Genomic DNA, 24,489 nt, shown 5'->3' with positions numbered 1-24,489 from the left:
CTCATGTCCCACCTGAACTGTATCTTAGTCACAATTCTTTTATAACCAAAGCCAATTAATGCCTGTCAGTAACATTTGTTATTTATGTTTATTTGAAAAACAAAACAAAAAAACAATCGAGACATTATCTGATCCCCCCCCCCCCCCCCCTCAATATATGCCGGCCTCAAAGTCTTGACACAGGAAAAACGCTCTTCTTCTCTGCTGCTCATGCAGTCCCGCGCCTCTTGCCTCTCGCCTCTCGCCTGCTGCCCAGGCCAATTAAATATGAATGGGCACTCATCTCCTTATACACAACAACGATACAATATTTAGCACATGATGATCTGTGTCAGGAGTGCTCTCCTTTCCCTTGCATTTCACATCGAGAGCCCCGAAGAGCAATTAGGCCCTTTTTTTTTTTTTTTTTTTTCAAGAAGGGGAGAGCCGGCTGGGGCTTTAAAGAGCTGTGTTTTAGAAGCAGCAATACTCCAGATCAAAGCCTGCCTGTCAGAGCCTCTTACAAACCTTTTTTTTTTTTTTTTTTTGGGGCTCTGGCTTGTGTATTGTCAATAAAAAGTAGGCTGTACTTCTACAGCAGCTGTATATTTCTATATATGTTTCTATATTAGGGGAAATCTATAGGGGAGTCCGCTGCGTGCTTGAAGTACATACAAAAGAAAATGTTTTGAGATGCTGAAAGTTGGAGGTTTCAAGAGTCGGTTAATTACAACAACAACAAAAAAGCAGCTTTGCAAGGTTTTTTGCCCAGGTTTTAGGATTTCTGTCTCCACCCCAATACAATAGAAGTCAATCAAAAGCACCGCATTGACAAATTATATTTAAAAAAGAAACACAGAAACAATCCCCTTCATTATTCTCGGTCACCCACAGAACATGCTGTCAGCGATTTTTCGCAGCGACTATTTCTTTGGTGCAAAGCAGTTCTAGTGAAATAGGCCAGTGGATTATCCAAAGTAACCGCAGCCTGACAATCAGAGTGAATTGCCATTTTGCTTTCACTTTATTTTTCAGCCTGGCCTTGTGTGTGCTGTTGATCATTTTCTGTTTTGGAGTAGTTGTTGTTTTGTCCTAACCAACCTCATTGTCCTTTTGTCTTCCTCTGCAATGGTTGATCCACACCCGACTGGAGAATTAGCGCCGCCACCTGTTTATCTCGATCATACCATCTCCCGACATATTCTCATAACAGTAGTGGATGGGAGGGCGCCTTCGTTTGCATTTTCTTTTACTGATTTCTTGGAAATTTTCACTACATTTGGATGGAAACCTGACTTCTTTCAGTCGACACAAAAGCAGTTAGCGGTTTCTAGGGGCACTCAGCTTAACGCTGTCGATTGAAGAAATATATTGATTTAAGAGCTGTTATTTCTGTATGTCCACACAAACCTGATCTGATGTAGAGGTCTGGAACCGGGAAATAGAGCACAACAAGCAAAATTCCATTCACCACCATTATATTGGTGTGGATGCACAAATCTCAGCGACAAATCTCAGGCAAATATAACACTATCTGCGTGGCTAGACACCTCTAGAAGTAAAGAGAAACGTTGGTGTTGTTTTTGTTTGCCGTGTTTTTTAGCCAGGAGTGCTAATGCAGCATAGATACAGAACAAATACATTTACAGAGGCTTTACTGCTTGCAAATAAATTCTGTATGTGCTCCTGGGAAACACACTTAATGCCAAGCAGCTGGATGATATGAAATTTGACACATGATGTTGTGCGTGAAATAACATGCCAGGTAGGTCTTGCTGCAGCGCGACAGCTACCACATCGAGCTGCAGGACGTGTGACCTTTGCAATGAAACACAGAGGGTCGTCATATGGGCTCAAACCGGAAGAGGTAAATGGAAGTGACAGGCTTATATACCTCACACCAGAAACTTCAGGAGTCTGCGTCGAGGCTCATAGCTTATTCAACATGTCTCTTGGGCCTGCTTCTCTGTCAGCCTCCGCTTTACTTTTGGGGGTTCTCGAGTTCTGCCCGGGAAAGGTGACAGGGAGTATGTATTGTAGTCAAAACAATTTGCTTGTGACATTTTGATAACTACTGTTTTTCTTGCATGGCGAAGAGGGCGCATGTATGCCATTTGATTTTGCAGCAGGAATGCGGGCTGTGAAGTCTGAAAGAAAGCTTACACCGGTGGAAAAAAAAAAGAAGCCTATTATTTTTATGTCTAACACAAAATGATGAGCGTATACATAACAGAAACAATACAAAGGGAGAGAGATGGTAAAGGGAGGGACGCAGTTGAAAGACACAAATCTCTTGAAAAAGAAAAAAGGTGAGAGGTATAAAAAAAAAAAGAAAAACAACCGTCAGGAGCGAATAGCAAATCTGGATGAAAACAAAGAGATCTAAAGCACGACATGAAGGGAAAGATGGGGGAAAGAAAGTGAGAAACAGGAAAAAGACAAGCGAGTAATCACGTCTTTGAAAGCAGCACAGGGACCAGTGAACATTGCTAAGTGCATACAGTGTCAGAAAGCATGAGCATCTGGGTTGTCATAAGAAATGGGCATTTCGTGTTCTCCCTTTGGTCGCTGCGCAGTGGATCGTGGCTGTTGACCTCCCCGTCAGATCCTGGGCTCCCATCCATCACCTCGGGGAGACATATTAATGTGGCAGCCTTTTTTTTTTAGCTCATCCATCACTACATCAGATGGCCCACACACAGAACTCAGGTAAGGACACAGTCGAGTCACTCAGACGATTGATTAATCAGACCTTGTCTGACTCTGTTAAAGACTATGTATTATTTAAACGGTTCTTTGGTCTCCGAGAAGACAAAAGTAGGTGTCGTGAAATGTGTTTATTGGTTCTATGTTAGTAGCTTGATTTGAAAAATAGATAAGTGTGTGAAGGTTTGTTATATAAGTGATCCTGCTGCAGTTATAGCCTCTTGTTATGGAAGGCTCTACTAGAGCTCACTGGGCTGAGCTTTTGTTTGTACTAAACCTTATAGGCTTGGTCCAAGGCCTTGGCTGGGTCATGATCAACGACCGAAAAGCTTGTATGGGCTCTCGTGCTTATTGGAGGCACTTGTTGCTCCTGGAACGACTTTCAGCACCGTTCTCCTCTTCTGTATCCATGGCCTGGACATAACTCAAAGGGCAGTTGGTCTTCGTCGCTCCTTGCATGGCCTTTTTGCGTGGTCAGTGGACGGGCTGCGGCTACGCAATCACCATTGTGCAGAGGACTGACCTGTGGGGTTGCCAAAAGGATACCTCAAACACCTTTTGAAGCAAGAAGTGTGACTGCAGGTGGAGAAACTGGAGTCTGGACTGTAATACTAGCATTTCTTGCGTCTAGTTTTTGAGTCGTTCAGGAGCGGTCAAATCCACAGGGGTGACAGTATCCCATACTCATGATACCATTCGAGGTTTCACCAGAAGGACGAGGAGCGCCACTAGATTTCAGTACACACGGCCTCGTTCATGGTGTTGCATCCTGCTTGTGGCCTTCTCCTTTCGGTGGACTTCCACACAGTCCTTAAAGTTCCACCAGACTTTTCATTTTGCGCATGTCCAGGAACTTCAGGTTGAGGAAGTAGAAGACCTTTAAATCTAAAAAGCCCAGCGTCAGCGCCTCATACATGTTCTGTATGAAATGCCCTGGCGAAAGTGCAGGGCACCGGAAAGGCTTCCTTCACGGCTAGCTCTGCTGCATGTTCACCAGTCGAATCCTGTCATTGCGTTTGAACACGTCCCCCCAGAGGGATCAGCGCTGCCCCCACCAAGGCAGGTGCACTATCTAGGCACTCTGCCAGGGATACTGACATGTTGAAAACTCTGCAGGTTTCAGCACAGGTGGAATGGTGCGACGGTCAGAGAACAGTATGAGCTTTAATTCCTTAGGCCTTTTCCCAACTTATGACGACTATCTTATGCTAGTTGGATGAAAAAAAACACTGAGGAGGGCAGACCTACTTGTAACCTACAACAGCTCACATGGTAAATTAAGTTTAACACTAACATTGGCCTTATATTATGTGTTATGTGTGTGTTACGAATATCAGCCAAATTGGTCTTGGCCTCAAAAATCAAATATTGGTTACGAAGGGATTCTTGGTCAATGTTTTTGTTTCAAATTTCTTTGGATGTTTTTGAGAATTGAAATACATGTATGTCCATTTGAACTGGATATTGCGTACGCCCCTTTGTGCAGTGTGTGACATATTCCTCTCCCTGTTCATGTTATATGTAAGGTGTATATTGCAGTAACAGTGAGTGTGTTTACATGAACAGAAGTATTGGTGTTTGTGCATCTAAACACCATATGCTGGTTTCAAACCCCAGTTTGAGAAATCTACATATATCTTACCTGAAGTAATCCGGTACAAATTGGCATACCGTGACATGTAAACACCTGATCCAGGTGTTTGATCATTGTCCGACATGTGGACAGGTACGTCCTCACATCGAGCTAGTTAGTGTTAAAGTTTGACATCAGTAATGCAGAGGATGCATGTTATTGTTGCTCCCGTCTTCCATTACTGATGATGAGACGACGAAGGAAAGTCAAGCAGAACAGTAAATGTTCTGGTAAATGAACTAAACTTGGGTTCATCCCCAACTGCTGGGGTGATTCGGTAGATACACAGAGTGGATGAGATGCCTAGAACACACCAGGATCCATTCAGTGTAATATAGACCCTGACCTACCAGAGACACATTTTCATTCATAAATTACAGACTTTGCCCAGTGAGGTTGCAAGAGTAGAAACGTGCCATTACAACTTCATGGGAATAATAAAAATGCAAAAAACTTCTCTGTTAGAAACCGGGATAGTAGTAGTATAATAATCATTTATACAAGGGTATGGATAACCAGGTTTCTCTGTGTTCCATGGAAACTTCACATCCTGAATATGATCAAAACTGGATAAAGCTTAAAACTGGGAAACTAGTGTGTGCGTAAACGTACACTCTTTACTCTTTTTCTGCTGCCTTCTTGGTCTGTCTCAAAAGACATTTTAATCACTTTTACCAGGTAAATGAAAGGAAAAGAAAGAAAGAAAAGAAAGAGAGAATAACCCTGATGATGTCATCAGGGAGTAATGACGTCTACAGGGTGACCTGTCGAATGAAAGACGCTATTAAGCTGCATCTTGGGAAATGTAGGATTCAGCACTTCTGCTCACTAGGGAACCCGAAAGTCAGGATATCTCAGTCTCTGCTGCTTCGGCTTTGACCGTTCTTTTTTTGATCTGTCTCTCTCAAATCCCACGACTTTATGAAAGCGCAATGACAAAAAAAACGAAATAGCTGGACTGCCCCTTTAATCATGACATCACTGGCTGAATAACCTATTTCTTGCTTTCTCCTGGAAGCAGCTGAAAAAGATGTAAGAAGAGCTTCATGTTGCCGAGACGCTTGCAGTCATGACAGACAGGGTTGGACAAGCTCCGGAGAGAATGTTCATGTCGTATTAAGCAAGGTGTGTGTGTGTGTGTGTGTGTGTGTGTGTGTGTCCTGTGCCTCTCTCTAATCCGCTGATGTTGGCTTCATTGTCTCCCTCAGCAGCACCGCCATGTGTGCCCACCAGCTCTTCATCCTGTGAAACTTTCTTTTTTTCCGGAATGACTCTTGTCGTTGTCAGCCCGGCACATCTGACGCCCCTCGTCTTCTTTTAACTGACACCTGTACTGAGGACCAGGGGAAGCTCTAAATAGGAGATTTCGGAAGACCCGTTGATAATAGATTTTATTGTGTCACAGGCATTAGGGTTATCACCCTATTGTCCTTGTCTCTCTGGTTACATTTCTCGGGGCAACCTCTCCATTTTCCAGAGGATTTGCTGGAGGAAGACAGGTATCACAGCGGTTTGGAGAAATGTAACTTTTTTTTCTTTCTTTTTTTGTCCTTCCTGTGTTTCATCGCCCTCCCTTACTCCCCCCTTTCCCTACCTTCTCTATATTTGCTCTGTGTCTTTCTTATCTTTCTCTTTCTCCGTTTCATAAATTACTACCTCCACTTCACAGGAAATGACAACAATCCTGCAGCAGCATGAAGAGAGCTTCTCATGTGAAATCAAAATGCACGTCATGTGCCAGCACATCAAAAGCAGGCAGCGTTGGCATGCTCCTCCGCCTCACAAGAGACATTTAGGATGTTTGGTCCTAAAAGCTTTCCAGTGGCTGATGCATCTAAATGAAATGTAAACTTAGAATAGAAAAAAATGTTTTCATGCTCAAGATTAGAAATGATCTTCCATCTCATGGTTGTGGAATACAAGTGTTTGAGCAGATGTGGTTGTTGTTGTCTGGGTCCATTACAAGATGAACTGTGTCCCAGCAGTGCCCCCTTGTGGCCGCATGTGACACAGTCCTCCTCTGACAAATTATCCATTGAAGCCTTTAGACGTGTTTCCAATCAAAAGGGGGTGGTGGCAAATCATATCTTGCCTTGTACACACCACTATCCACTGCCACCTTTATTATTTCTATTTAAAATGAAGATGACATGATTTAGAGATTTATGCGTCTGAAGGTATAGAATGAGGAATCCCGAGCTCTGCCTCTGGTCATAATTTTAAAATGAGTACCATAAAGTAAAGATGGTTGCAATATTGGACAAATTTAGCAGGGTATAAATGTAAAATCAATGGAGGTGGGGGCGGTTGGGTGGGGGGCTGAGGACTGTTAAGCTCCAGCTAAGCATGAATCATACCCTAAAGAGCAGTTATTTTAGAGCTCGGCATGATACGAGCATACAGTGCAGCAGCCGCATGTCAATGCTTCCGATACTTTCTCACCATCCCCTCGCCTCAGGCTCAGGGAGGCTTTTTTTTCGAAGGAGGCGAGTTCAGATTTTCCCGAAGAAGAATAACATTAGAAGCCTGTCCTCCTTTCCGAAAAAAAGGTCAAATATCATTCGGCTCCTGCCTACCCGGGGGCTAAAGGAGAGGCAGCACCTAAAAAGCAATACTGGACTCGCAGGACTACTTAGCTCTTTCTGCTGGCAGCGCCACCGTCCACGGCGAGGAACACTTTGAGATGAGAGCACCGTGCGTGTCTTTCATCTGCACAGTGTGAACCCACTGTCAGATCCTTCACTCCCGCTCCTCTTTCCCTCTCAGGCTCTCACACTCATGAACATGCATGGAAAAACACTGTGGACACACACAATGCGCACACACACACACACACACTCACACAGAGAGAACATCAGAGCCGAGGTGATCCTCAGCTGCTCAGGTGTGTAAGTGTGTTGGCGGCCGAGAGTTTACCTTAAGGTCATTTGCTGACATTCCTGTGAGAGATGCTCACTGGCTGATGCTTGCTCTGGCATTGTCGGTTGTACAGTAAGTGCTCGCCTTTTTGGGTAATTCAAGATCTGTCAGGTGCGGGGGAGGGCTGCAGTGTGTGTGTGTGTGCGTGTAGGGGGGGGGGAGAAACAACACAGGGCAAGATGAGATGTCTAAAAGGCAGGTTTTACTTGTGTAGAGTGCAGGGGTAAAGCAAATGAAACGAGGCTTGTTTGTTTTCAACAGCCAGCTTGGCGGTGGCCATTTTGCGAAATGTCACTAAACACTTCAAGCTATGGCGAGCCACAAATGTCAACACAAAAGAGTCAACCAATGGCACGCGGACTCAGATCGAGCGCAGCCAAAGGATGGAGGCAACAGCTGAGCGTTTATCACTCTCCGCGCCAGCAACACATCCGATTGGCACGGTGGGGAAACTTGGCTACGGCAACAACACCTCGCCGCGGCCCCGGGAACAGCCGGGAAGAAGCAATCGAGAGAGTGGAGTGGGGGGGGGGGTAGGAGAGAGTGTGGGTCTGATTGCACGAGTCTTCATCTGTGCTAAGCTAGAGAGTAATTTCCCACGGTCGCTTTCCACTTACCTTTATTAGTGGCCAGCTAATGGTCACTAATAAAGGTCAAATAAAGCAAGAATAGGTCTCAGGTCAGGTTCAGGACCTGCCTTCGTCTGGCAGTGCAGTTTAGCTCTGTCGTCGTCGTTTCCCACAACTCCTGGAGGAAACATCTGGCTCTTTCGCCTCTAAATGCTCCACTGCGTTCACCGGCTAGTTGCTAGCTTTGTCTGTCTGGTGTTTGGTGCTTGGACACAAGTAGCGTACAATTGGTTTATCAGACCTTTTTTGCCGCGGCATGGAAATGACTCTTACGAGAGCAGAGAGACTGAACCAAAACAGTAAGCTTAAAGAAACCAAAAAGCTCTGTAGAGTCGAGGGGGACTACAAAGTCTGGTTTGTCTCTACAAGGGACCCCTTTTGCACTAAAAATGAGTATTTACAGCCAATGCTGATGAAGAAAAATATATCAGAGACACGGGTACAGGACGGCTTGGGGTTCTAACAGAGCACGCCAGCTTGTTAGCTTGCGGCACACTTTTCGATTTAGCCTGTGTGCATACTGGAGGAGCGGCAGCGAACATGAGATGACGGTTTGAGTCCGCAAGTTTCTTAATTGAAGAAAATGAAGTTACACACCGCGTAGTTTTCAATCTGAGTGAATCTGCTGTACTATGCAGTTTGCTAGAGCTACAGCTATGGGGGATTTCCAGGGGGACGACTTTCTGTATATATTTTCAGTGTGGTTGAGATGTGTTGTCCGCCGATTTTACACATAAAAGTGTGTTTACAGTTGTCAGGAATACTACCACAAATGTGAGGGGGGGGGGGGGAAAGTTGTATAAAGCCTTTTGTGGCTCCAGAGGGAGCTGTGTGAAGTCTGATAAAAACTGCCTCAAGTGATGTCACTTGTAGAAGACTAGAAGAGTTTGTGGAATAAAGAAAACTTTGTCTCTGGTCAATGCTGCGTTGATGTTACGTTATCGTAGTGCAAAGCTAAATCTTCGAGGTGCTCTTTTAAAGTTTACAAAGCGTAAAGCCCTTTTGAGGGAAATTTGCAATTTTGAGCTGTATAAACAAAAGTTGCGTGACCAATAATCATATCGGACAGAAACAGAAAAACCCAGTTTGATTAAATGCAGAAAATGTCCCTTTTAAAGAAGAATGAAGGCCCTGAGTCGACCCTTGATTTTCCTCTGTTTGGCCAGACCCGACACGGTGCTTTCTTCCTGTGTGATGCCGGAGTGCTGCCATGTTAGTGTGTGTACACAGTGAAATGACCTGATCTGTGTCGAAGTAATATAGTGTGTGTGGCTGCTTGTAAGTTTCTGCCATCCCTGACTGCTCCAGTCTTGGGGCCTCTCCTTTCTTGGGGCCCTCTTGGCTCCTGCAGCGTCGGGACTTTTGAAGACCACCGCCGTGGCCTCCGTGCCGGCTCTGCTCCTTCATGTCTCTGGAGATCTGACAGGCCCGGAGGTCCTGCTGGAGCTGGATTTGGAAACACCAAAGAGCGAATAGATGAAAAAGATGCCCAGAGTTGGTGTGCTCCACTTCTCGGAGTGCTATATGCCAGTGATGGCCAGTAGGACTGTATCCTGCTGGGGCTCTCTACCTTTCTGACTGCACTCTCTCCAAAGCAAAGTATCCTTTATCTGTACCAGTGTTCCGCAGTTACTGATGTACAAAGTAACATTTCCCTTATTGATTCCAGGCGTTTGTTTAGCAGAAAGCCCAGTGGCTATTTCTTTTATCTCCTACCTTTAAAAAGACACCAAAAGCAAGGTAGACGGTAGTGAAGATGCAGAGGTAGGAGCAGAAAATCTGCTTCCCTGCATGTCTGATTTACTGTATCTAGCATGCAGCTCTGAGGGCCAGGCTTACGCCGACATGGTGTGATGATTAAAAGCCTACAGCAACGTCTTCGCTTTCTCCCGCTAACGGAGAATGCGGCGCATAACAATTCTTCTCCAATCAACTCGCTCTTTAGGACGTCTGTCTCTTGCTGGGAGGACGTGATCGATTCACTCGGCTGATTTTACACATCAAAGTCTGTTTGCAGGTGTTGGCGAGTACTACTGCATATGTGTGTGTGTGTGTGTCACAATCTTCACCGGATCATCAAATAAACTACAGTTATGCATAACAGTGACATGGAGTTATCTACATCTGAGCCATCTTTGTGGGGAACACGAGAATAGAAGACAGGACTCACCTGACACCACCTTCTCTTGGGTCACACCAATCATTTTGCAGGACTTTCTCAGCCTCCTCAAACGCAGGGGAGAGGAGCACCGAGAGTAATAAGCTGGGATCTGTTCCCCAAGGGGTGCCTGGCAACTTCTCCGGGTTTCTGCCTCCTGGGAGTTGAGAAATGGAGTCGCAAACCGTCACTGTCGGAGGGTTCAAAGGCTAATTGTCAAGGAAGCGTGAGCTAAATCACAGGCCTGCTCCCACCCTCATGGAGAAGGTGAAGTCCTGCACAGCTGACACGACCACGTGCGGGGGGGGGGGAGGGGCGCTGCCTGTCCAGTCGCTTCATTGCAGTCGAGTGACAAGTGATATGAATACCTGCAAGGTTCCCTCTTTTCTCTTTACCTGACGCCAAAAGCTTCAGAGACAGCCATTTTTTTAAATGATACCCCTGCAGTTATGTTGTTGATCTGACACGTCAGACCGCTAAAACATCTGTAGTAATCGTCATCCTACAGCCGACTATATTTAGAGCTGTGGTCAAGTTTTGTTTTTTTATGTATTGTGTAGTCGAATAGAAATCACTCTCAAACAGTGTGTAAAGACAGAAAAAAAAATATTGTAAATACGACGAAAAGACAAGTCATTTTCTTTTTTCCAGTTCATAACTAAAAAATAAAAAAGTTCAACATGAAAACTTTGACCGTTAATGAATTATAGGCCCCCTGTTTGCAAGCAAATGACCCAAATATTCAAAACACATATAAATGAATTAACCTAAATCTATCAGTCAATTCGCTGAGCTGCATGGCATTTCAACAATAGCAGGAGAAGCACTCGCATCATTTACTTCAGTAAAACTACCAATACCCGAATGTAGAAATACTCCGTTACATGTTAAAATCCTACTGAAGTAAAATAACAGAAGCAAAATACACTTTCAGCATCAAAAGTAAAGGTAGTCAATGGCTCTGTGCCTGAAGTATTATTAGATTGTTAGTACAAATGTGTCAATTCGTAAAGAGCATTGTCCTGGTGGAGCTCGTTGATCTACTTTGTATACAGAGAGGTAGTGTGGTTCCCAACCTTGGGGTCAGGCCCCTCAAAGATGTCAAAAAAAAACGACACACATTTATGTTTTATTGCGAAAGTCTGGATGCTCTCAGCTCTTTGGCCCCCGAGGGGTTCTTTAAATGATTTACTGGAGAGGTTTGAAAGGGAAACAACTCACAGACATCTGAAACTTGCCAACCAGGATCACAGGCCAAAAAGGTTGTGAACCTCTGAAGCTCATCAAATGTTTTTCTAATGTCTGCGTCATGATCTGAAAAGTTACCGTCTCAATAAATGTCATGGAGTAAAAAGCACAATATTTTCCTCTGAAATGCAGTCAAAGTAAAGGGGCATGAAATGGAAACACTTGAGTAATAGTACAAGTACCTTAAAAGTACAGTACTTGCGTAAATGTACGCAATGCATTTCAACACTCGTTTAAACAACGTAATCCAATGCTGGAAATACGTCATTGTGGGGGTCAGGAGGAGGAGGATGTAGTTGTGAGGTTTTATTGAACTTTACTTTAGCGGAGTAAAAAGGGCACACGTCTCGCAGTTTTGATAGATGACTAATTATTTAACGGAATGAATCACTCCTCATTATTTTCATCGTGACTTTCATCGGGGCTCTTTTCACTCATCAGCGGGACAAAAACCCCAACAACACTGAATCCCCTCCGGTGTTCCACTCCCAGCCCAGTGTGCTGGGGGGTCAAAGACGTGCTCCAAAAAAACACACATTACAGTTACAGCAAAGCAGTGAGTAGATGGACTTCATGTAGACCACCGTGGAGACCTCGGATCAGATTTTGGACGGGAAGCGTAAGCAGGAAGCACAAAAAAATAAAAAAAAATACCCCTCTGTGTGTCAGGGGCTGCTTTTGTTTTATTGTTTATTGTTGGTTTACACTAGATGGCAGCTTTACACAATTCATGAAGCATGATGAAGCGCTCATTAGGCGTGTGTGTGTGTGTGTGTGTGTGTGTGTGTGTGTGTGTGTGTGTGTGTGTGTGTGTGTGTGCGCGCTGCACTGGTTTGATATGTTGGAGGGATGGATGGCAGGTGGAGTTACATTTGTAGGTGTTGGATGACAGCTAGGCCTGCAGACCTGCTTAACATATCATCTTTACAGTCTGTTTCTTCTTCTTCTTCTGTCATGGCACACCTTCCACCCACTTTACCAGAGCACTGAAAGAGAACAACAAACTCAACGTCACTGAACTTCCCGCCCCGTTTGAAATCAAGCAAAGTGACCCGGGCTGTTGTGTGGGACCACTCGGGGCTTGCTGGAGGGGGATTATATCCGTCGTTACACTCCGCTGATGAAGAGCCGAAAGCCCCCTCCTGGATGCGGCGTCCTCGCGCTGTCGCTGCGCTCTTGACTCCGCACACCTGTGCGCGCGCCTCCCACCGTCTCTTCCGCTTTTGTCGCCTCGTGACGGCCGAGGAAGAGGGGGGGTGGGGGGGGGGGCGTCGTTAAAAGCAACCCCGCATCCACATCCGTTCACGACCGAGGAGGGGAGGCGTTCATCACTTGTGCACTCCCGGAGGGAAAGTGTGTCAGCGGGGTACAGCCGCCGGCGGCCGAGCAGCCGGGGTGAAAAACCAGACTTCCGTCAAAAGCCGCGGTGAATTAGTGGCCCTCTCGCCTCGTGCCATGGGCAACAATGTGTCGGGCATATCGACGCTGCAGAGAGGACAACAGCAGGGGTTCCACCGACTCCGGAACTCTCAGAAAGGTCAGGAACCACCGCAAACACGCCAACACACTGAGCGACCGATGACTAGCGGCACCTGGTTAAAAACGAGCGCGTCCTCTGGCAGAACACCGTTTGCAGAGGACTGAGAGGTGTTGGAAGTCACGCTTTGTCAACTTTCTGCTGCACCTGGATCAGTTGTCTGGAGAGAGAGAGTGTGTGGGGTGGGGGGGGGGGGGGGGGGGTGTATGGGGGTGCTGAAGAACAGCTCCCATCTCGTGCTGCAGAAGGCTGGCCTGTTGCTGGTCTGGGTCTAAGGTAGTTGTTGTGTTCGGGGGCATGTGAGTAAGGCGAGATCTGATCTGCAGCCAGTGACAGCTTCCTTGGTTGGATTGATTTTCTAGTGTGTAGAAGTTTTCTGAACTGAATTGGGGACAGCAGGTGGCTGGATAACAGTGTTTTTTTTTAATTGAACTTTTGTTATAATAATATAAAGAAATTCAGAATTAAAAAAAAAATTTTTTAATGTCTTATTCCCCCTAGATGAACCTTGGCTCAAGTAGTTCACACAGCACACGGGCTCCAGCTTATTTCTTTTGGTCATTTGATCAAACATTTTTTTTAAAGATTATGTACCATATAAGTGAAATAATAAATAAATTAAAATAAAGCTATATTAGCCACATAAAGCTATATTTAGCAGCTTCAGTTTCAGGGTCCTGGTGTTGTGCATGCAGGCTCATTGTGGCTTACTGGGACACTGGAAGAGAAAAGAACCAAACCCCATTTGACACACAGTGAGCTGGGGGCTTCTGGGGCCCCTAGGGGGTCTGTGGCCCTGGGCAGTCTCACCCCACCCCTACTCACCACTGTGCAATATAATATATTGCAAAAACCCTTCAAATCGTACAAAGTGCGCTGCAGTCTTTGAGGTAAAATCTTTTAGAGCTTTTGAACGAATCGGTCAACAATTGGGAAAAACTGTCTCGCGTTAAGGTCCATTCAGAAGCTGCTCCGGAGCTTTCTAACATATCGCATGATCTTCCTCAGCAGATGGAGTTTGTCCGTTTGTTAAAAGGTGATCTTGACTGGGGGTTTTTTTCTTGACCTTTTTGAAAAACCAGTTGACAAAACAAAACTAACCTCAAGGTCCATTTAAAAAGTGAACTTTGACAAGAAGTGCTCAGGGGAAAAAAAAAAATAAATAAAGTTTTAAATGCTACTCTTCAGCAATTCCATCTGCTAAAAGTGTGATCATGTGATACGATCTAGAGCTCCAGAGTAGCTACTAAATGGACATCAGGGTGAGGTTGTTTTGTCAGCTGCTGTTTCCAAGGTCAAGAATGAACTTGTTATTGATAACTGGGATTAGGTGCATGCTAAAAGTAGATTTATGCACGGGAGGGAGCATAATGAAGTTCGGCAGGTGTTTACAAGTGCAAGGGCCAGTTAAAGTAACACAATCCATCTTTAATCAAAAGTTAAACGATAAAATGTGCTTTGTACAGCCAAACGTATTATTCACACATACCCACCCAGGATCCAGGACCCTCTGGGCTGAGTCCCATGTGTAATACAATCATGTAACATACAAAAAAGTACACACCCCCCCCCCCTCCTCGTCCTGATTCCACTGTTACCTCTGGATTACAGAGGGGGGAAATGAGCCTGGGGGAACCGTTTAAAAAGGAGCTGTCATCGGGATAATCACCATAAGTACACAGGTTGCCCTTTCACATCCTCTATCTCGAACACACTCGCTCTCAGAGTGCACGGCTATTTTCACATCGCCGGAAACACAGCGCAGAACAAGTGAGTCAGGCGAAAGAGAGGCAAGGCGGTGCATGAGAAAAGAGAGGGGCCATTATTCAGCCAGGTTTCCTTGACAACCACCCCATAACATGTGCAACAGTTCCCATGGTGATGGTTTCCAGAGTGCGTTATCAGCAGGAGATGATGGCTGATTGGGATGAGGACCAGGCGATGTCACTGGCAGCCGTTCAGCAACGAACGAACGGACGGGGGAGGGGGGGGGGGGGGGGTGTTTGTGCTGCTCTGCGTCTGAGTTTATTAGGCTGGAGTGTGGACGGTGCGCAGTGATTGGTTTAGATATGGAACAGTGATGTCTGCAGATCAATGCTCAGCAGGGGTGACGACGAATGCACTCAGTCACATATTCGGCTTATAACACCCCCCAACACACACACACACACACACACACACACCTCTCCAACTCATGTCTCAATGACACACTCACTTCTCTTGGCTGTGCTGACTCAACTTCGTGGCGATGACATTTTCGGAGCAATCTTAATCTCGCTTCTTACATAAACCTCAAAAGTACATTGAAATTCGGTGCAGGGTTTGAACTACAGGCAGGTTTGTTTTTTTCCTCTTCTCTGCAGTGTCCCCTCTGCATGCACGCCGTTGTATTGGGGTTATATTGTCAGAGGCGTTCAATTTCAACAATCAGTTCCTGGATAGAGTACAGTTCAGATGAGAGGTGGATACAATATGGATACAGTTGTACGTTTTAGGGAACAATTAGTTGGAAAAGAAAATAGCGTAAAGGTGCCAAACATTCTCTTGTTTCAGCTTCTCGGATCAGAGGGTTTGCTGTTTGTTTTTGCTTTGTTTTTTCTTTTGGTCACATGTTGTCAAAGTGAAAATCTTTTAAAGACGTCACCTTGGGTTCTGTGGAGTTGCGGCAGGCTTCCGATCTTTCATCATTTCATGGACCAAACGATCAACCGATCAATCGAAAAAGTGATTGGCCCGGCGGCGCTCAACAGTGAAAACAATCATCAGTTTCTGCACTAGTATATTTGTCATATGATTAGCCAACATGAATTAACCTGGGTTAAAATGAACTCCCTCTCCACCGGCTACAATGTTAAAAAGCTGCTCTCATGTTAATGTGTCAGGGGGACATTTTGCAGTATTACATCCAGTACTTACTAACTTTTACATTTGTGCCAATTATACTTACTATACTACTTACTATACTTGTTATGGAGTATTCTTACATCCCGGAATTGTGACTTTTACTTAAAGCAGCTGTAATTGTTATTTTTCTTCTGTATTCTTCTATGTTGAGTTCCAGATCATTGTTTGGATGTCCGGCCCACAACTTGTTTTGGTTCACTCTCAGACTATTCAGCTGTCTCCTGTAAGCAGTATGTAACTCGAAAAAAGCCACGGTGCAAAAGATTTGTGAGTTCATCTTGTGCTGTACGTATAATCAAGTTCAGATGATTTGAAAACATGCAAGGAGTTTGTCCTATTGCAGTTTTTTTTTTGTTGGCTTTTGTACTGGATTCAGTATTTGTCATTACATATTAGTGTATGAGCCAGTATTATAATCCGCGATGCTTTCGATGTCACTAAGCACAGCTGTTCCTGTGACAGAGAGGCAGCAGGGCTGCGTTCAGACATCGGAGTCATCCTCAGGGACGCTGCATCACCAAATGCACTTCAACACAGTGTTCAGTCGCAGCCGCTGACACAGATATCATGTTCGGAAGAACGAGAGTACGGGGATGTTCACACTAAGTGCATGCAGACAGACAAGACCAAACTGAGACACAAAGAGATGTAGCTGAGGAGGACATGTAAGCGTGATAATGTGTGTGTGTGTGTGTGTGTGTCTCCATGGAAAAACAGAGTGAGTGCTAAACAAAGAGACAGGCAGACATTGGGAATGCAAATGCACCACGGAGCAAGATGTAGAGTTAGCCCTCATGGGTAAACAACAGTTTAGTTCCAGCTCATTTCTCCATCCTTTTTTCGAGATGAAGCCCACCTCGCTCGGGGAGTCCCGCCCGGGTAACGTGATAAATGTGTAATAACTGCAAACTAAAAATAGTTCATTTTTCGAACATTTATCCAACCAGGAAAAGGGAGTTCTTTGGATGTCTTCCTCAAGGACGCTCTTAACAGTCAGAGAGAAAGCAAAGCAACCGCTCTTTCCACTTCTGAATGGCAGTCGTCACACTGCGAGGTCAGAGTCCGTCCTGATTATCTCCCGGCACCTACGGCAGGACAGCGTTTTATAGGCTGGCTGTGGTTTGCTTCATTGAGTTGTGACACAGTCCATTTAGACTGGAGAGAGGAGTGAGGACTTAAACAGCCAGTCCGAGCTGTACATCATCGCTCTTTCATTGGAGCGAGCTGACTCCAGCTCAGTTCACTCATGATACACATGATACTACTGCGAGGGCACCACAAGGGCATGCTGTTACCTCATGCACACACTTAAACATATACAAACAGACGTACTCACCGGTTCACATGCTGTGCTGTACAGTACACACGTGAATATGGGAGTTATTGTCGACTAAAAGCAAAGACCAAGTCAAGTCAGTTTTATTTATAAGGCCCAAAATCACAAATTTGCGTCAAAGGGCTGTAAAATCTGTAAATCGTCCTTAGACCCTGATTTGGATATAGAAAAACCTCCCAAGCAAAACTTTAGATCAGTGATTTCAGATGTATCAGTGAGCTGTGAAACTTGACGAACCCTCGCACACATGCTGTCTTCCACCTATTTTGTCTCATCACGACTCCCTGTTTCCACTTATAGCTCAGTTACTATAGTGACAGGGCTGATGTGGACTTGATTTTCTTTTTTGTTACAACGGAAATACACGTTGTAGCTTGTGGTGTTAGCATTGCATTCACTAATTAATATATATTTATATATTTAAATCTTGACTGTAAAGGCTCATGCACACCTTCAGTTTCTTGTAGACAGGTGCGCAGGAGGAACTGTCCACAGGCAAGAGAAGAGAAGAACTCTCGCACTCTCCTTAAAAACAATTGGATCGGTCAGGTTTTTCACTCTAATTGCAATTATAAAACAATAGGAGCCGCCATTCTTATCAGGAAAGGGGTTGCATTTGAGGCCGCCAATGTTCTGTCGGACGCCAACGGCCCGGCCAACTTATTCCTGACCTGCACATCCACCAATTAATATTGGGAGGGGATTGTAATTGCATCCTCCATACAATTATGTAAGAAGTTACTGCTTCTTAGTGAACAAATGTCTTTCTTGAAATAAATCATACCCCAGGAATATCACAGCACACGGTCCGGGAGGGTCTGAAAGCCTATGTTTAGAGGGCAGGTGATTTCATACTCTGCCTACGAGAACAAACAGCACTCCAAATGGATTTGCGCATATACCCTAGCACATTCTGGAAATTGACAGCAGATATGCCCCCTCCCGCAATCCAGCCCTATTCAAAGAAAAGCTTTTGCTCCAGGCAGAGAAGCTTCGGCGAAAATCGAAACAATCTCTACGAGAGCACGAAGAAAAAGCAGGGAAATTATTAGCACATTAGTTCAAGTCAAAAGTAGCCAAGCAGGCTATACCAGAGTTAAGTGTAGGCCCAAATTCAACATCATGCAATCCCCAGATCATAAATGATCAGTTTAAATGGTACTACTACACCCCATATCTCTCAGACACAGATGCAGACTCATCCCAAGTAAGTCCATTCCTCGACTCTTTAGACATTCCCACCTTGAGCACAGGCGCCAAAGTAAAGTAGGAAGGCGCTTAGCCACCAGATCCCACCAGGGGATTCAGGGATCAACAGGACCGCTCCCAAGCTATCGCTATATGCAGATGACCTGAATGCTTTACACACCTATAGGGATTTGTGTTACAAGATCATTTAAAGCAGTTTTTAAACCTAACTTGTACAAAGTGTGCAAAGGGAGACCTGGAACATTGGTCAACCCTTCCCATCTCCCTTGTGGGGCTCATCAGTTCAGTAGAAATGACAGTATTGGCCAGGTTTTCATACCTACTTCAGATGAATCTTCGATTTTAATGATATTTTAAACAGTTGGATCGTCTTTTTTCGATTAGAAAAGCGAGTCAAGAGAGGTCCGAATCAGAGGGTGGGCTAGGTCTGCCCAATTTTTTCATTGATATTGGTCAACAAATATTCCTAAATGAAAATATACTGGATCACCACATTGGAGAGGGACCTTTATGGTCAACTCTGGAGTTACACTATCCTATCTCTCCAATCCCCTTGCTGGCGTCCCCATTAAACTAGATTATTACCTCATAATCTAAATCCTGTAGTCCAAAATTTAACCATCTCTTTCCACCCTCACAATTGGATTTAGCATTCAATGTCTGGCATAGTCTAATGATGGATTGGTCTTTTTGACTCATTCAGTTCTCTACTTTTGTTATTTCCAGGCTCGCAGTTTTTCCTCAAAATACTTCTCATACCCCCACCCCCCCACCCTAAAAACCCTGACATTGTTAAACTTAACCCGCGCAACAAAGGATTCATTTCTAGTGTACGACATGATACAGAACATGTGCTCCCCCCACGTGGAACACCACCAGCGTTGCTTAGGAATCGCATATAGATGAGAAAATCTCAGATGAACTGGGATGGGATTCTGGGCTATTTCTCTTATCCATTCTTCATCTTTCTGCATGAGACATAATCCAATACAATTAGAATATTTAATCGACTACACTAAATTGGCTAGAATTTGCCCATCTGTTCGCCCAGAGATGTCCTAGATGGACATCACATCCCAGTCTCTTTCCTTCCTTTATTCAGTGGCTCCAGGAGGTGACGTCAGTGCTGAAATTAGAAAAGATCAAGTATGCTATATGTGGATACATACAAAATAAATTATAAAACCTGGTCTCCAAAACATCCTTTAACAGAAATCAGGTGCGCAATGCTTATTTTAACAACAATGTACAACCACGGAGGCTATGTTTCAGCTTTGTTTAGGCCTACTGGAGTTTGTGCTTTAGCAGTTTGTGTTGAATTTGAGCGACAGAAGTAGAACCTAGCTCTTTGTTTGGGAGCATTTGTTGAAGAAATTAAAAAGGCAAACGTCTGGTGAAATTAATGGTCTTCAGAATTTGTATGTAATAGGAAACAGTTATATGACCCTGTGAACTTAGGACAAAGCCTAATCAGAACCAAGTGCACTTACTCTTTGGGAAGTGGTCATTAAATGAAATTATACTGTATTTGTTCAGTAATTAGAGACCAAGCACTGCACAGCCGAGTGGAGTCCTAACTACGAAAGACACTAATAATATACCCCAGGAAAACATTTCACCCATTTTCTACACTCCTTTGCTGCAGCAGTGACCTCTCTGTTTTCCTTATGTGACAGTTGACCTCGCCATGCAACAGTACAGCTCCAGTACGGCTGGAGTGTTTTCCAACATCCTTAACACCTGCCTAAATGAGAAACACAAATACAGAGAGGTGATGCAGACGCAGGCATTGTCACTCCTGGGAGGATTCGAGCTCCTCTGGCACTGTAATGCAGCATTCACACTTTGTAAACATTAGCTATAAAAAAAAGAAAAAAAAAGAAAAAAGGCCTGCATTTTCAAACCCAGACAGTTGTCTGTGCTAGATGAGCTCACCAGGTTAGACAGTGTGTCACACTTACATAAGACAACGCAAAGGCAAGGAGCTAAGATTGTTATTAATGCATTTTGAAATTGCTCGGGAGTGCCTTGGCGACAGTGATGCATTGCTCTGCTCTCGGAAATGCAGCAACCTGTTATATTATAGTCTATTCATGCCATGTGTTGTCTGACGTATTTGATGAAATTGATAGAATTATGCGGTTTTTGTCAGAAACAGTGAAAAATGTATTCATGTAAGGGCTCCATGGTTGCTTTAGTTTCTACCTTTGGTGAAAATATTTGTCTCCCAGCCCTTACACTATGATAACCAGGACAAATTATGGCACTTGTAACTTGTAGCTGTTAGCCGAGAGCACAAATGCATTGACCCCCCCCCCCTATAAAGATGGAAATATTGCCTGTTTGTACGCACGGTGGCAGATGTGCGTTTTAACGGCACTTTGCCGTGGCCTGCCTTGTTTAGTCAGCAGCTCCACAGCTTTTATAAGGGGAGAAGTGGAATAATGAATCTCATCTTGAACCATGATCATGTGCCTTTTTTATACATGCACGGTGAGTTCTGTAAAAAACGTGGTGAATCATGGAAAGCTCAGAATAGATGCAGGAAACGGTATCGAGGTGAATTGCAAACTCGCAGGGGTCAGCGGTAGTCGTTTGAGATCCAGATGGTTCTATAGTGCCGTGATTATCCAAGGGCACATTTTCGGCATTCTGGGCTACAGGTGCAGCTGTGATGTTTTGTGGGAACAGATCTATAAATTGGCTACATTGACTGCTACAACACTACGTCTCCACTGTAGTCTTCTATTCATATTTTTTTACGCAAAGTGTATGCGTCCCTTTTACACAGAAATGTAAAGTGTCTCTATGTAGAAGTAGCTATACTGCATATCGGCTACTTGGTATCAAACAGGGCTTCCACTTTGGGGTCTTGATCATCCTGTCGGCATTTATTTTTCCATACCAGCTGGCGGTTGCTTAGTAACTTTGTCCCTTACGCAGCCTAGATTTTACCCATATTACACAAACTTGGATGCGTTCCACAGCACATCTGCTCCACGAACGATCTGTATGGGTTACGAGTTCAATGTAGCCACAGCGTTAGTTTTTAAGTGTTATGAACAAAGTCACTTAAAGTTTTTAAGTGTTTCATTTATTTACAATATCCTCTCTTGCAATACAAAATCTGCTCGTAGCAGCCGAAGCATTATTACACTTTTAGAGTTACTTGTTGCAACTGGTTAAGGTTGAGATGGTTTTACTTTATTAACCAAAACTTCGACCTTTGACCTTAAACCTGCGATAACCAATTTTTTTGGCCACTCAAGGACAAGGGAAACGAGCAAAGACTTTTCTTTTTAGACATCCAGCAGAGCCACATTAGCATTCTCTTTCCACCTGATGAATTTAAGTCCAATATTCGCGCTCCTTTTGTCTTCAACAGCTCCTGAGGGAAATATCTGCTGCCTCTTTAACTGCTAAATGCGCCACTTTGTTCACCAGCTAGTTTTCTAACTTTATCTGGCTGCTTTGGTGCTGGAGAGGTAGTGCACAGCGCTCCACTATCAAAGTCCTGCACTTTGTACACCTGCCATCCCTCCTGATTATGTAATTATATGTAATTGTAAATGTAACTTCTAGGAGACAGGTTTGGATAATTTGATTAATTCCAAACTAGTTTTGTTTTAATTCCGTTAAGTTTGTAAATATACTAGAGCACAATAACTGAAACGAGGGCCTTAAGATGGCTTCTGTAGTTTTTTTATCCTTTATTTCCCGTCTTGTGTCAAAATATAGTTTAAGTACCTTTATTTTTTCAATTGATATTAGGTTTACATGGTGTATATTAATGGTGTATACTTAAATTACATTGTGGTCAATCAAAATACTACAAAAGAAAAGGGTAGATACACACATGTCCATAGAGTGGGAGGAAATGGTGAGTAAGAGAGGTCAACAGGGGCCCCAAGGGCCTCCTGGGAGGTTAATGAGGCCCTGTGTGTAGGTTGCAAGTTATCAACCTATTTGTGATCTACGACTTTTGTTTTTTGTTTTTATAAATAGATATATTAGATCACATGTTGATGCACTCCTTTTCAGGTGGAACCGTGTTGACATAATGTTCATTTTCCCCTTGTTGCATCAAATGACTTCAATGATTTGTGGAATGGAAATACTTGAAGCTTTTCTTTCCCAAGAATTGAACAGTATGTGTGGCACTGATAATATCTCAACTCATGATAGATCAAATCTTGTTACTCAGCTAGGATCAAATGAAATAGAACATAAAGGCATTTTGTGGCGAGCAGCTCTGCAGAGTGGAGCCATCGTGGTTGGAAAATGAACCGACTTGGAGAGGCCAGTACCTTGTCCTAATGTGACCTAAATGTCAAAAGAAATGTGTTGTTTTTCTTTCCGACCAGACCACCAAACAAATAGCTTTTCTATATGGCACGAGATCAAAAGAGGCATACAAACCACACAAATGGTTTTGATTGCACAATTAAAAAAGAGAAGAAGTTGGACTGAAAGTCAGAAGTGTGGAAGTAAATGTTGGCAAAATGACAAGTCAATCAGGATGTGAAGTAATGGCCTGCGTCTCTCTGCATGCCATCACTGAGAACATTGTGACAGGAGGGCGATTCTTTTCGGATTAAAACACTGCATTTAAAATTCATTTTGAATGTTGCTGCATGCTGGAAAGCAGCTAAACGTGACTATAGTGTGATACTTTTAAGAAGGAAAATATGAGTCTATTACTTTAAAACAACAGCTACATCGCATTTGCACGGTAACAATTTCAATTGCGTGCAAACGCAATGAAGTTACAGTTCCTGTGAGCTGTGTTCCCTCCACGAGGAAAGCAAATGGATCATACTGTCAACGGGCATTGTGGAGGGGGGGGGGTTTGCAGAAAAACAGACAGCATGGCTTGATGTAAGGTTTTAGCTCATCTTGTTAGCTTAACTCTTAACAGGCTAACTCTAAAGGGGCTACATTTCTTTACTAATAACATTGTAACACTACAAAATCTAGCAGAAAGAGTCTGGTGAAGGTTTAGTCAAAGGCCAGTTTAGTTTGACATTTGAGCAAACTCTCTGTTAATACAATAAATGAATCCAATACCAGTTTTCAGCGAGCGGCGTGAGAGTCGTGTTGTCGTGTCACTTAAATGTGATGAGGAGGAGGAGGATTCCCGCTTTTTCACAATTTGGGTTTTGTGTTTTGTTTTTTTTTTGGTTGGCCATCATTCCTATCAGAAAGTATTCTATTTGAAACAGAAGCTAAAAAGCTACAAGCTAAAAAAGAAACAAGAGACAACCGGACTGTCCATTGTAGACATTCTTTACAGTTTTAAAAAGGACGTCAACCTTGACCTAGATGTGGACGGACGCAATTTCTCTGCTCATTTAGGTCTTATTCCCAACATTTGGGCGTAGTCACTTCAGTTATACCTCCAAAACTGAACTGTTGACTTGTTTACAGCCTGATGGATCTGATCATCTGCTCCACAACGGACGTCATTGTCAGCAATGTTGTCAAGTCCCACCATCTCAGCAATGAGCGTAACCGTCACAGCGGTGAGCTCTTCAAGTCCGTTTTATAGTGCGTCTTTGTGAATAAGATACATCCTCTGATGGCGTCATCGGGCGCTTTGGGTCTCGCAACATCAGACACCCTCGCCCGTCTTCCACGCGATGTTCTTTGTTGACTTTTATACCAGAACTACGCCTGGTCTCAGGGCGGACTTGACAACCTGCTGGGGGTGGGGGGGCTTGAGATGTCTTCCCAAATCCACCAACAGCTGCCAGTCTTGCACCGCGCTGAGAAGCCGGGGTCCTCTCCTGCCCTCGCGAAGCAGATGGTGCGCTTCTGAGGTTTGGGCCGCCGGGAGCTGGTGATGGCATTGCAGATGGCTTCTGCGAGTCACCGCTCCCACCAGGACTCTATGGCGTAGCTGTGACCCTGCCTGCTCCACAGCTGCCTCCACTCTCCACTTCCTGCCGGTCTTCACTGCCGATTAACCTGACAGCCTCCACGAGCCCGATAGGAGAGTGTGTGAGGATGTGACTCCACAAGCTGCACAAACATGGGCTTTTCTGCTCTGCTCTAACGGAAGTATTTCATGTTTCACTTTTACAAGAGAAAAGGCTTCGAAGGTGAAGACTCTCGGGGAAGTATTCCCAACACAACTAGTCTGGAAGTTTCTCATCTTCAAAGTCTTTTTCCAAAAACAGGTGGTCCTTTTACAATCAGGGGCGTCTTATATACGGTGAATATTGTTATCAT

At 44.2% G+C, this 24,489-nt stretch overlaps 1 protein-coding gene across 1 annotated transcript in view; it reads left to right on the top strand.

The window, feature by feature from the left end:
* The first annotated feature begins 12,727 nt into the window (after nucleotides 1-12,727).
* Nucleotides 12,728-24,489, top strand: part of neurl1aa (neuralized E3 ubiquitin protein ligase 1Aa) — a 64,149-nt gene continuing 52,387 nt past the window's right edge. Inside the window, exon 1 of the mRNA XM_070924040.1 lies at nucleotides 12,728-12,809. Within this exon, the coding sequence (XP_070780141.1) occupies nucleotides 12,728-12,809 (82 nt within the window). The remainder of the gene's footprint in view (nucleotides 12,810-24,489) is intronic.

This window comes from Enoplosus armatus, chromosome 2 (assembly GCF_043641665.1).
Source record: "Enoplosus armatus isolate fEnoArm2 chromosome 2, fEnoArm2.hap1, whole genome shotgun sequence".
Lineage (NCBI taxonomy): Eukaryota > Metazoa > Chordata > Actinopteri > Centrarchiformes > Enoplosidae > Enoplosus > Enoplosus armatus.
This window is presented reverse-complemented; position numbering and strand designations above follow the sequence as displayed.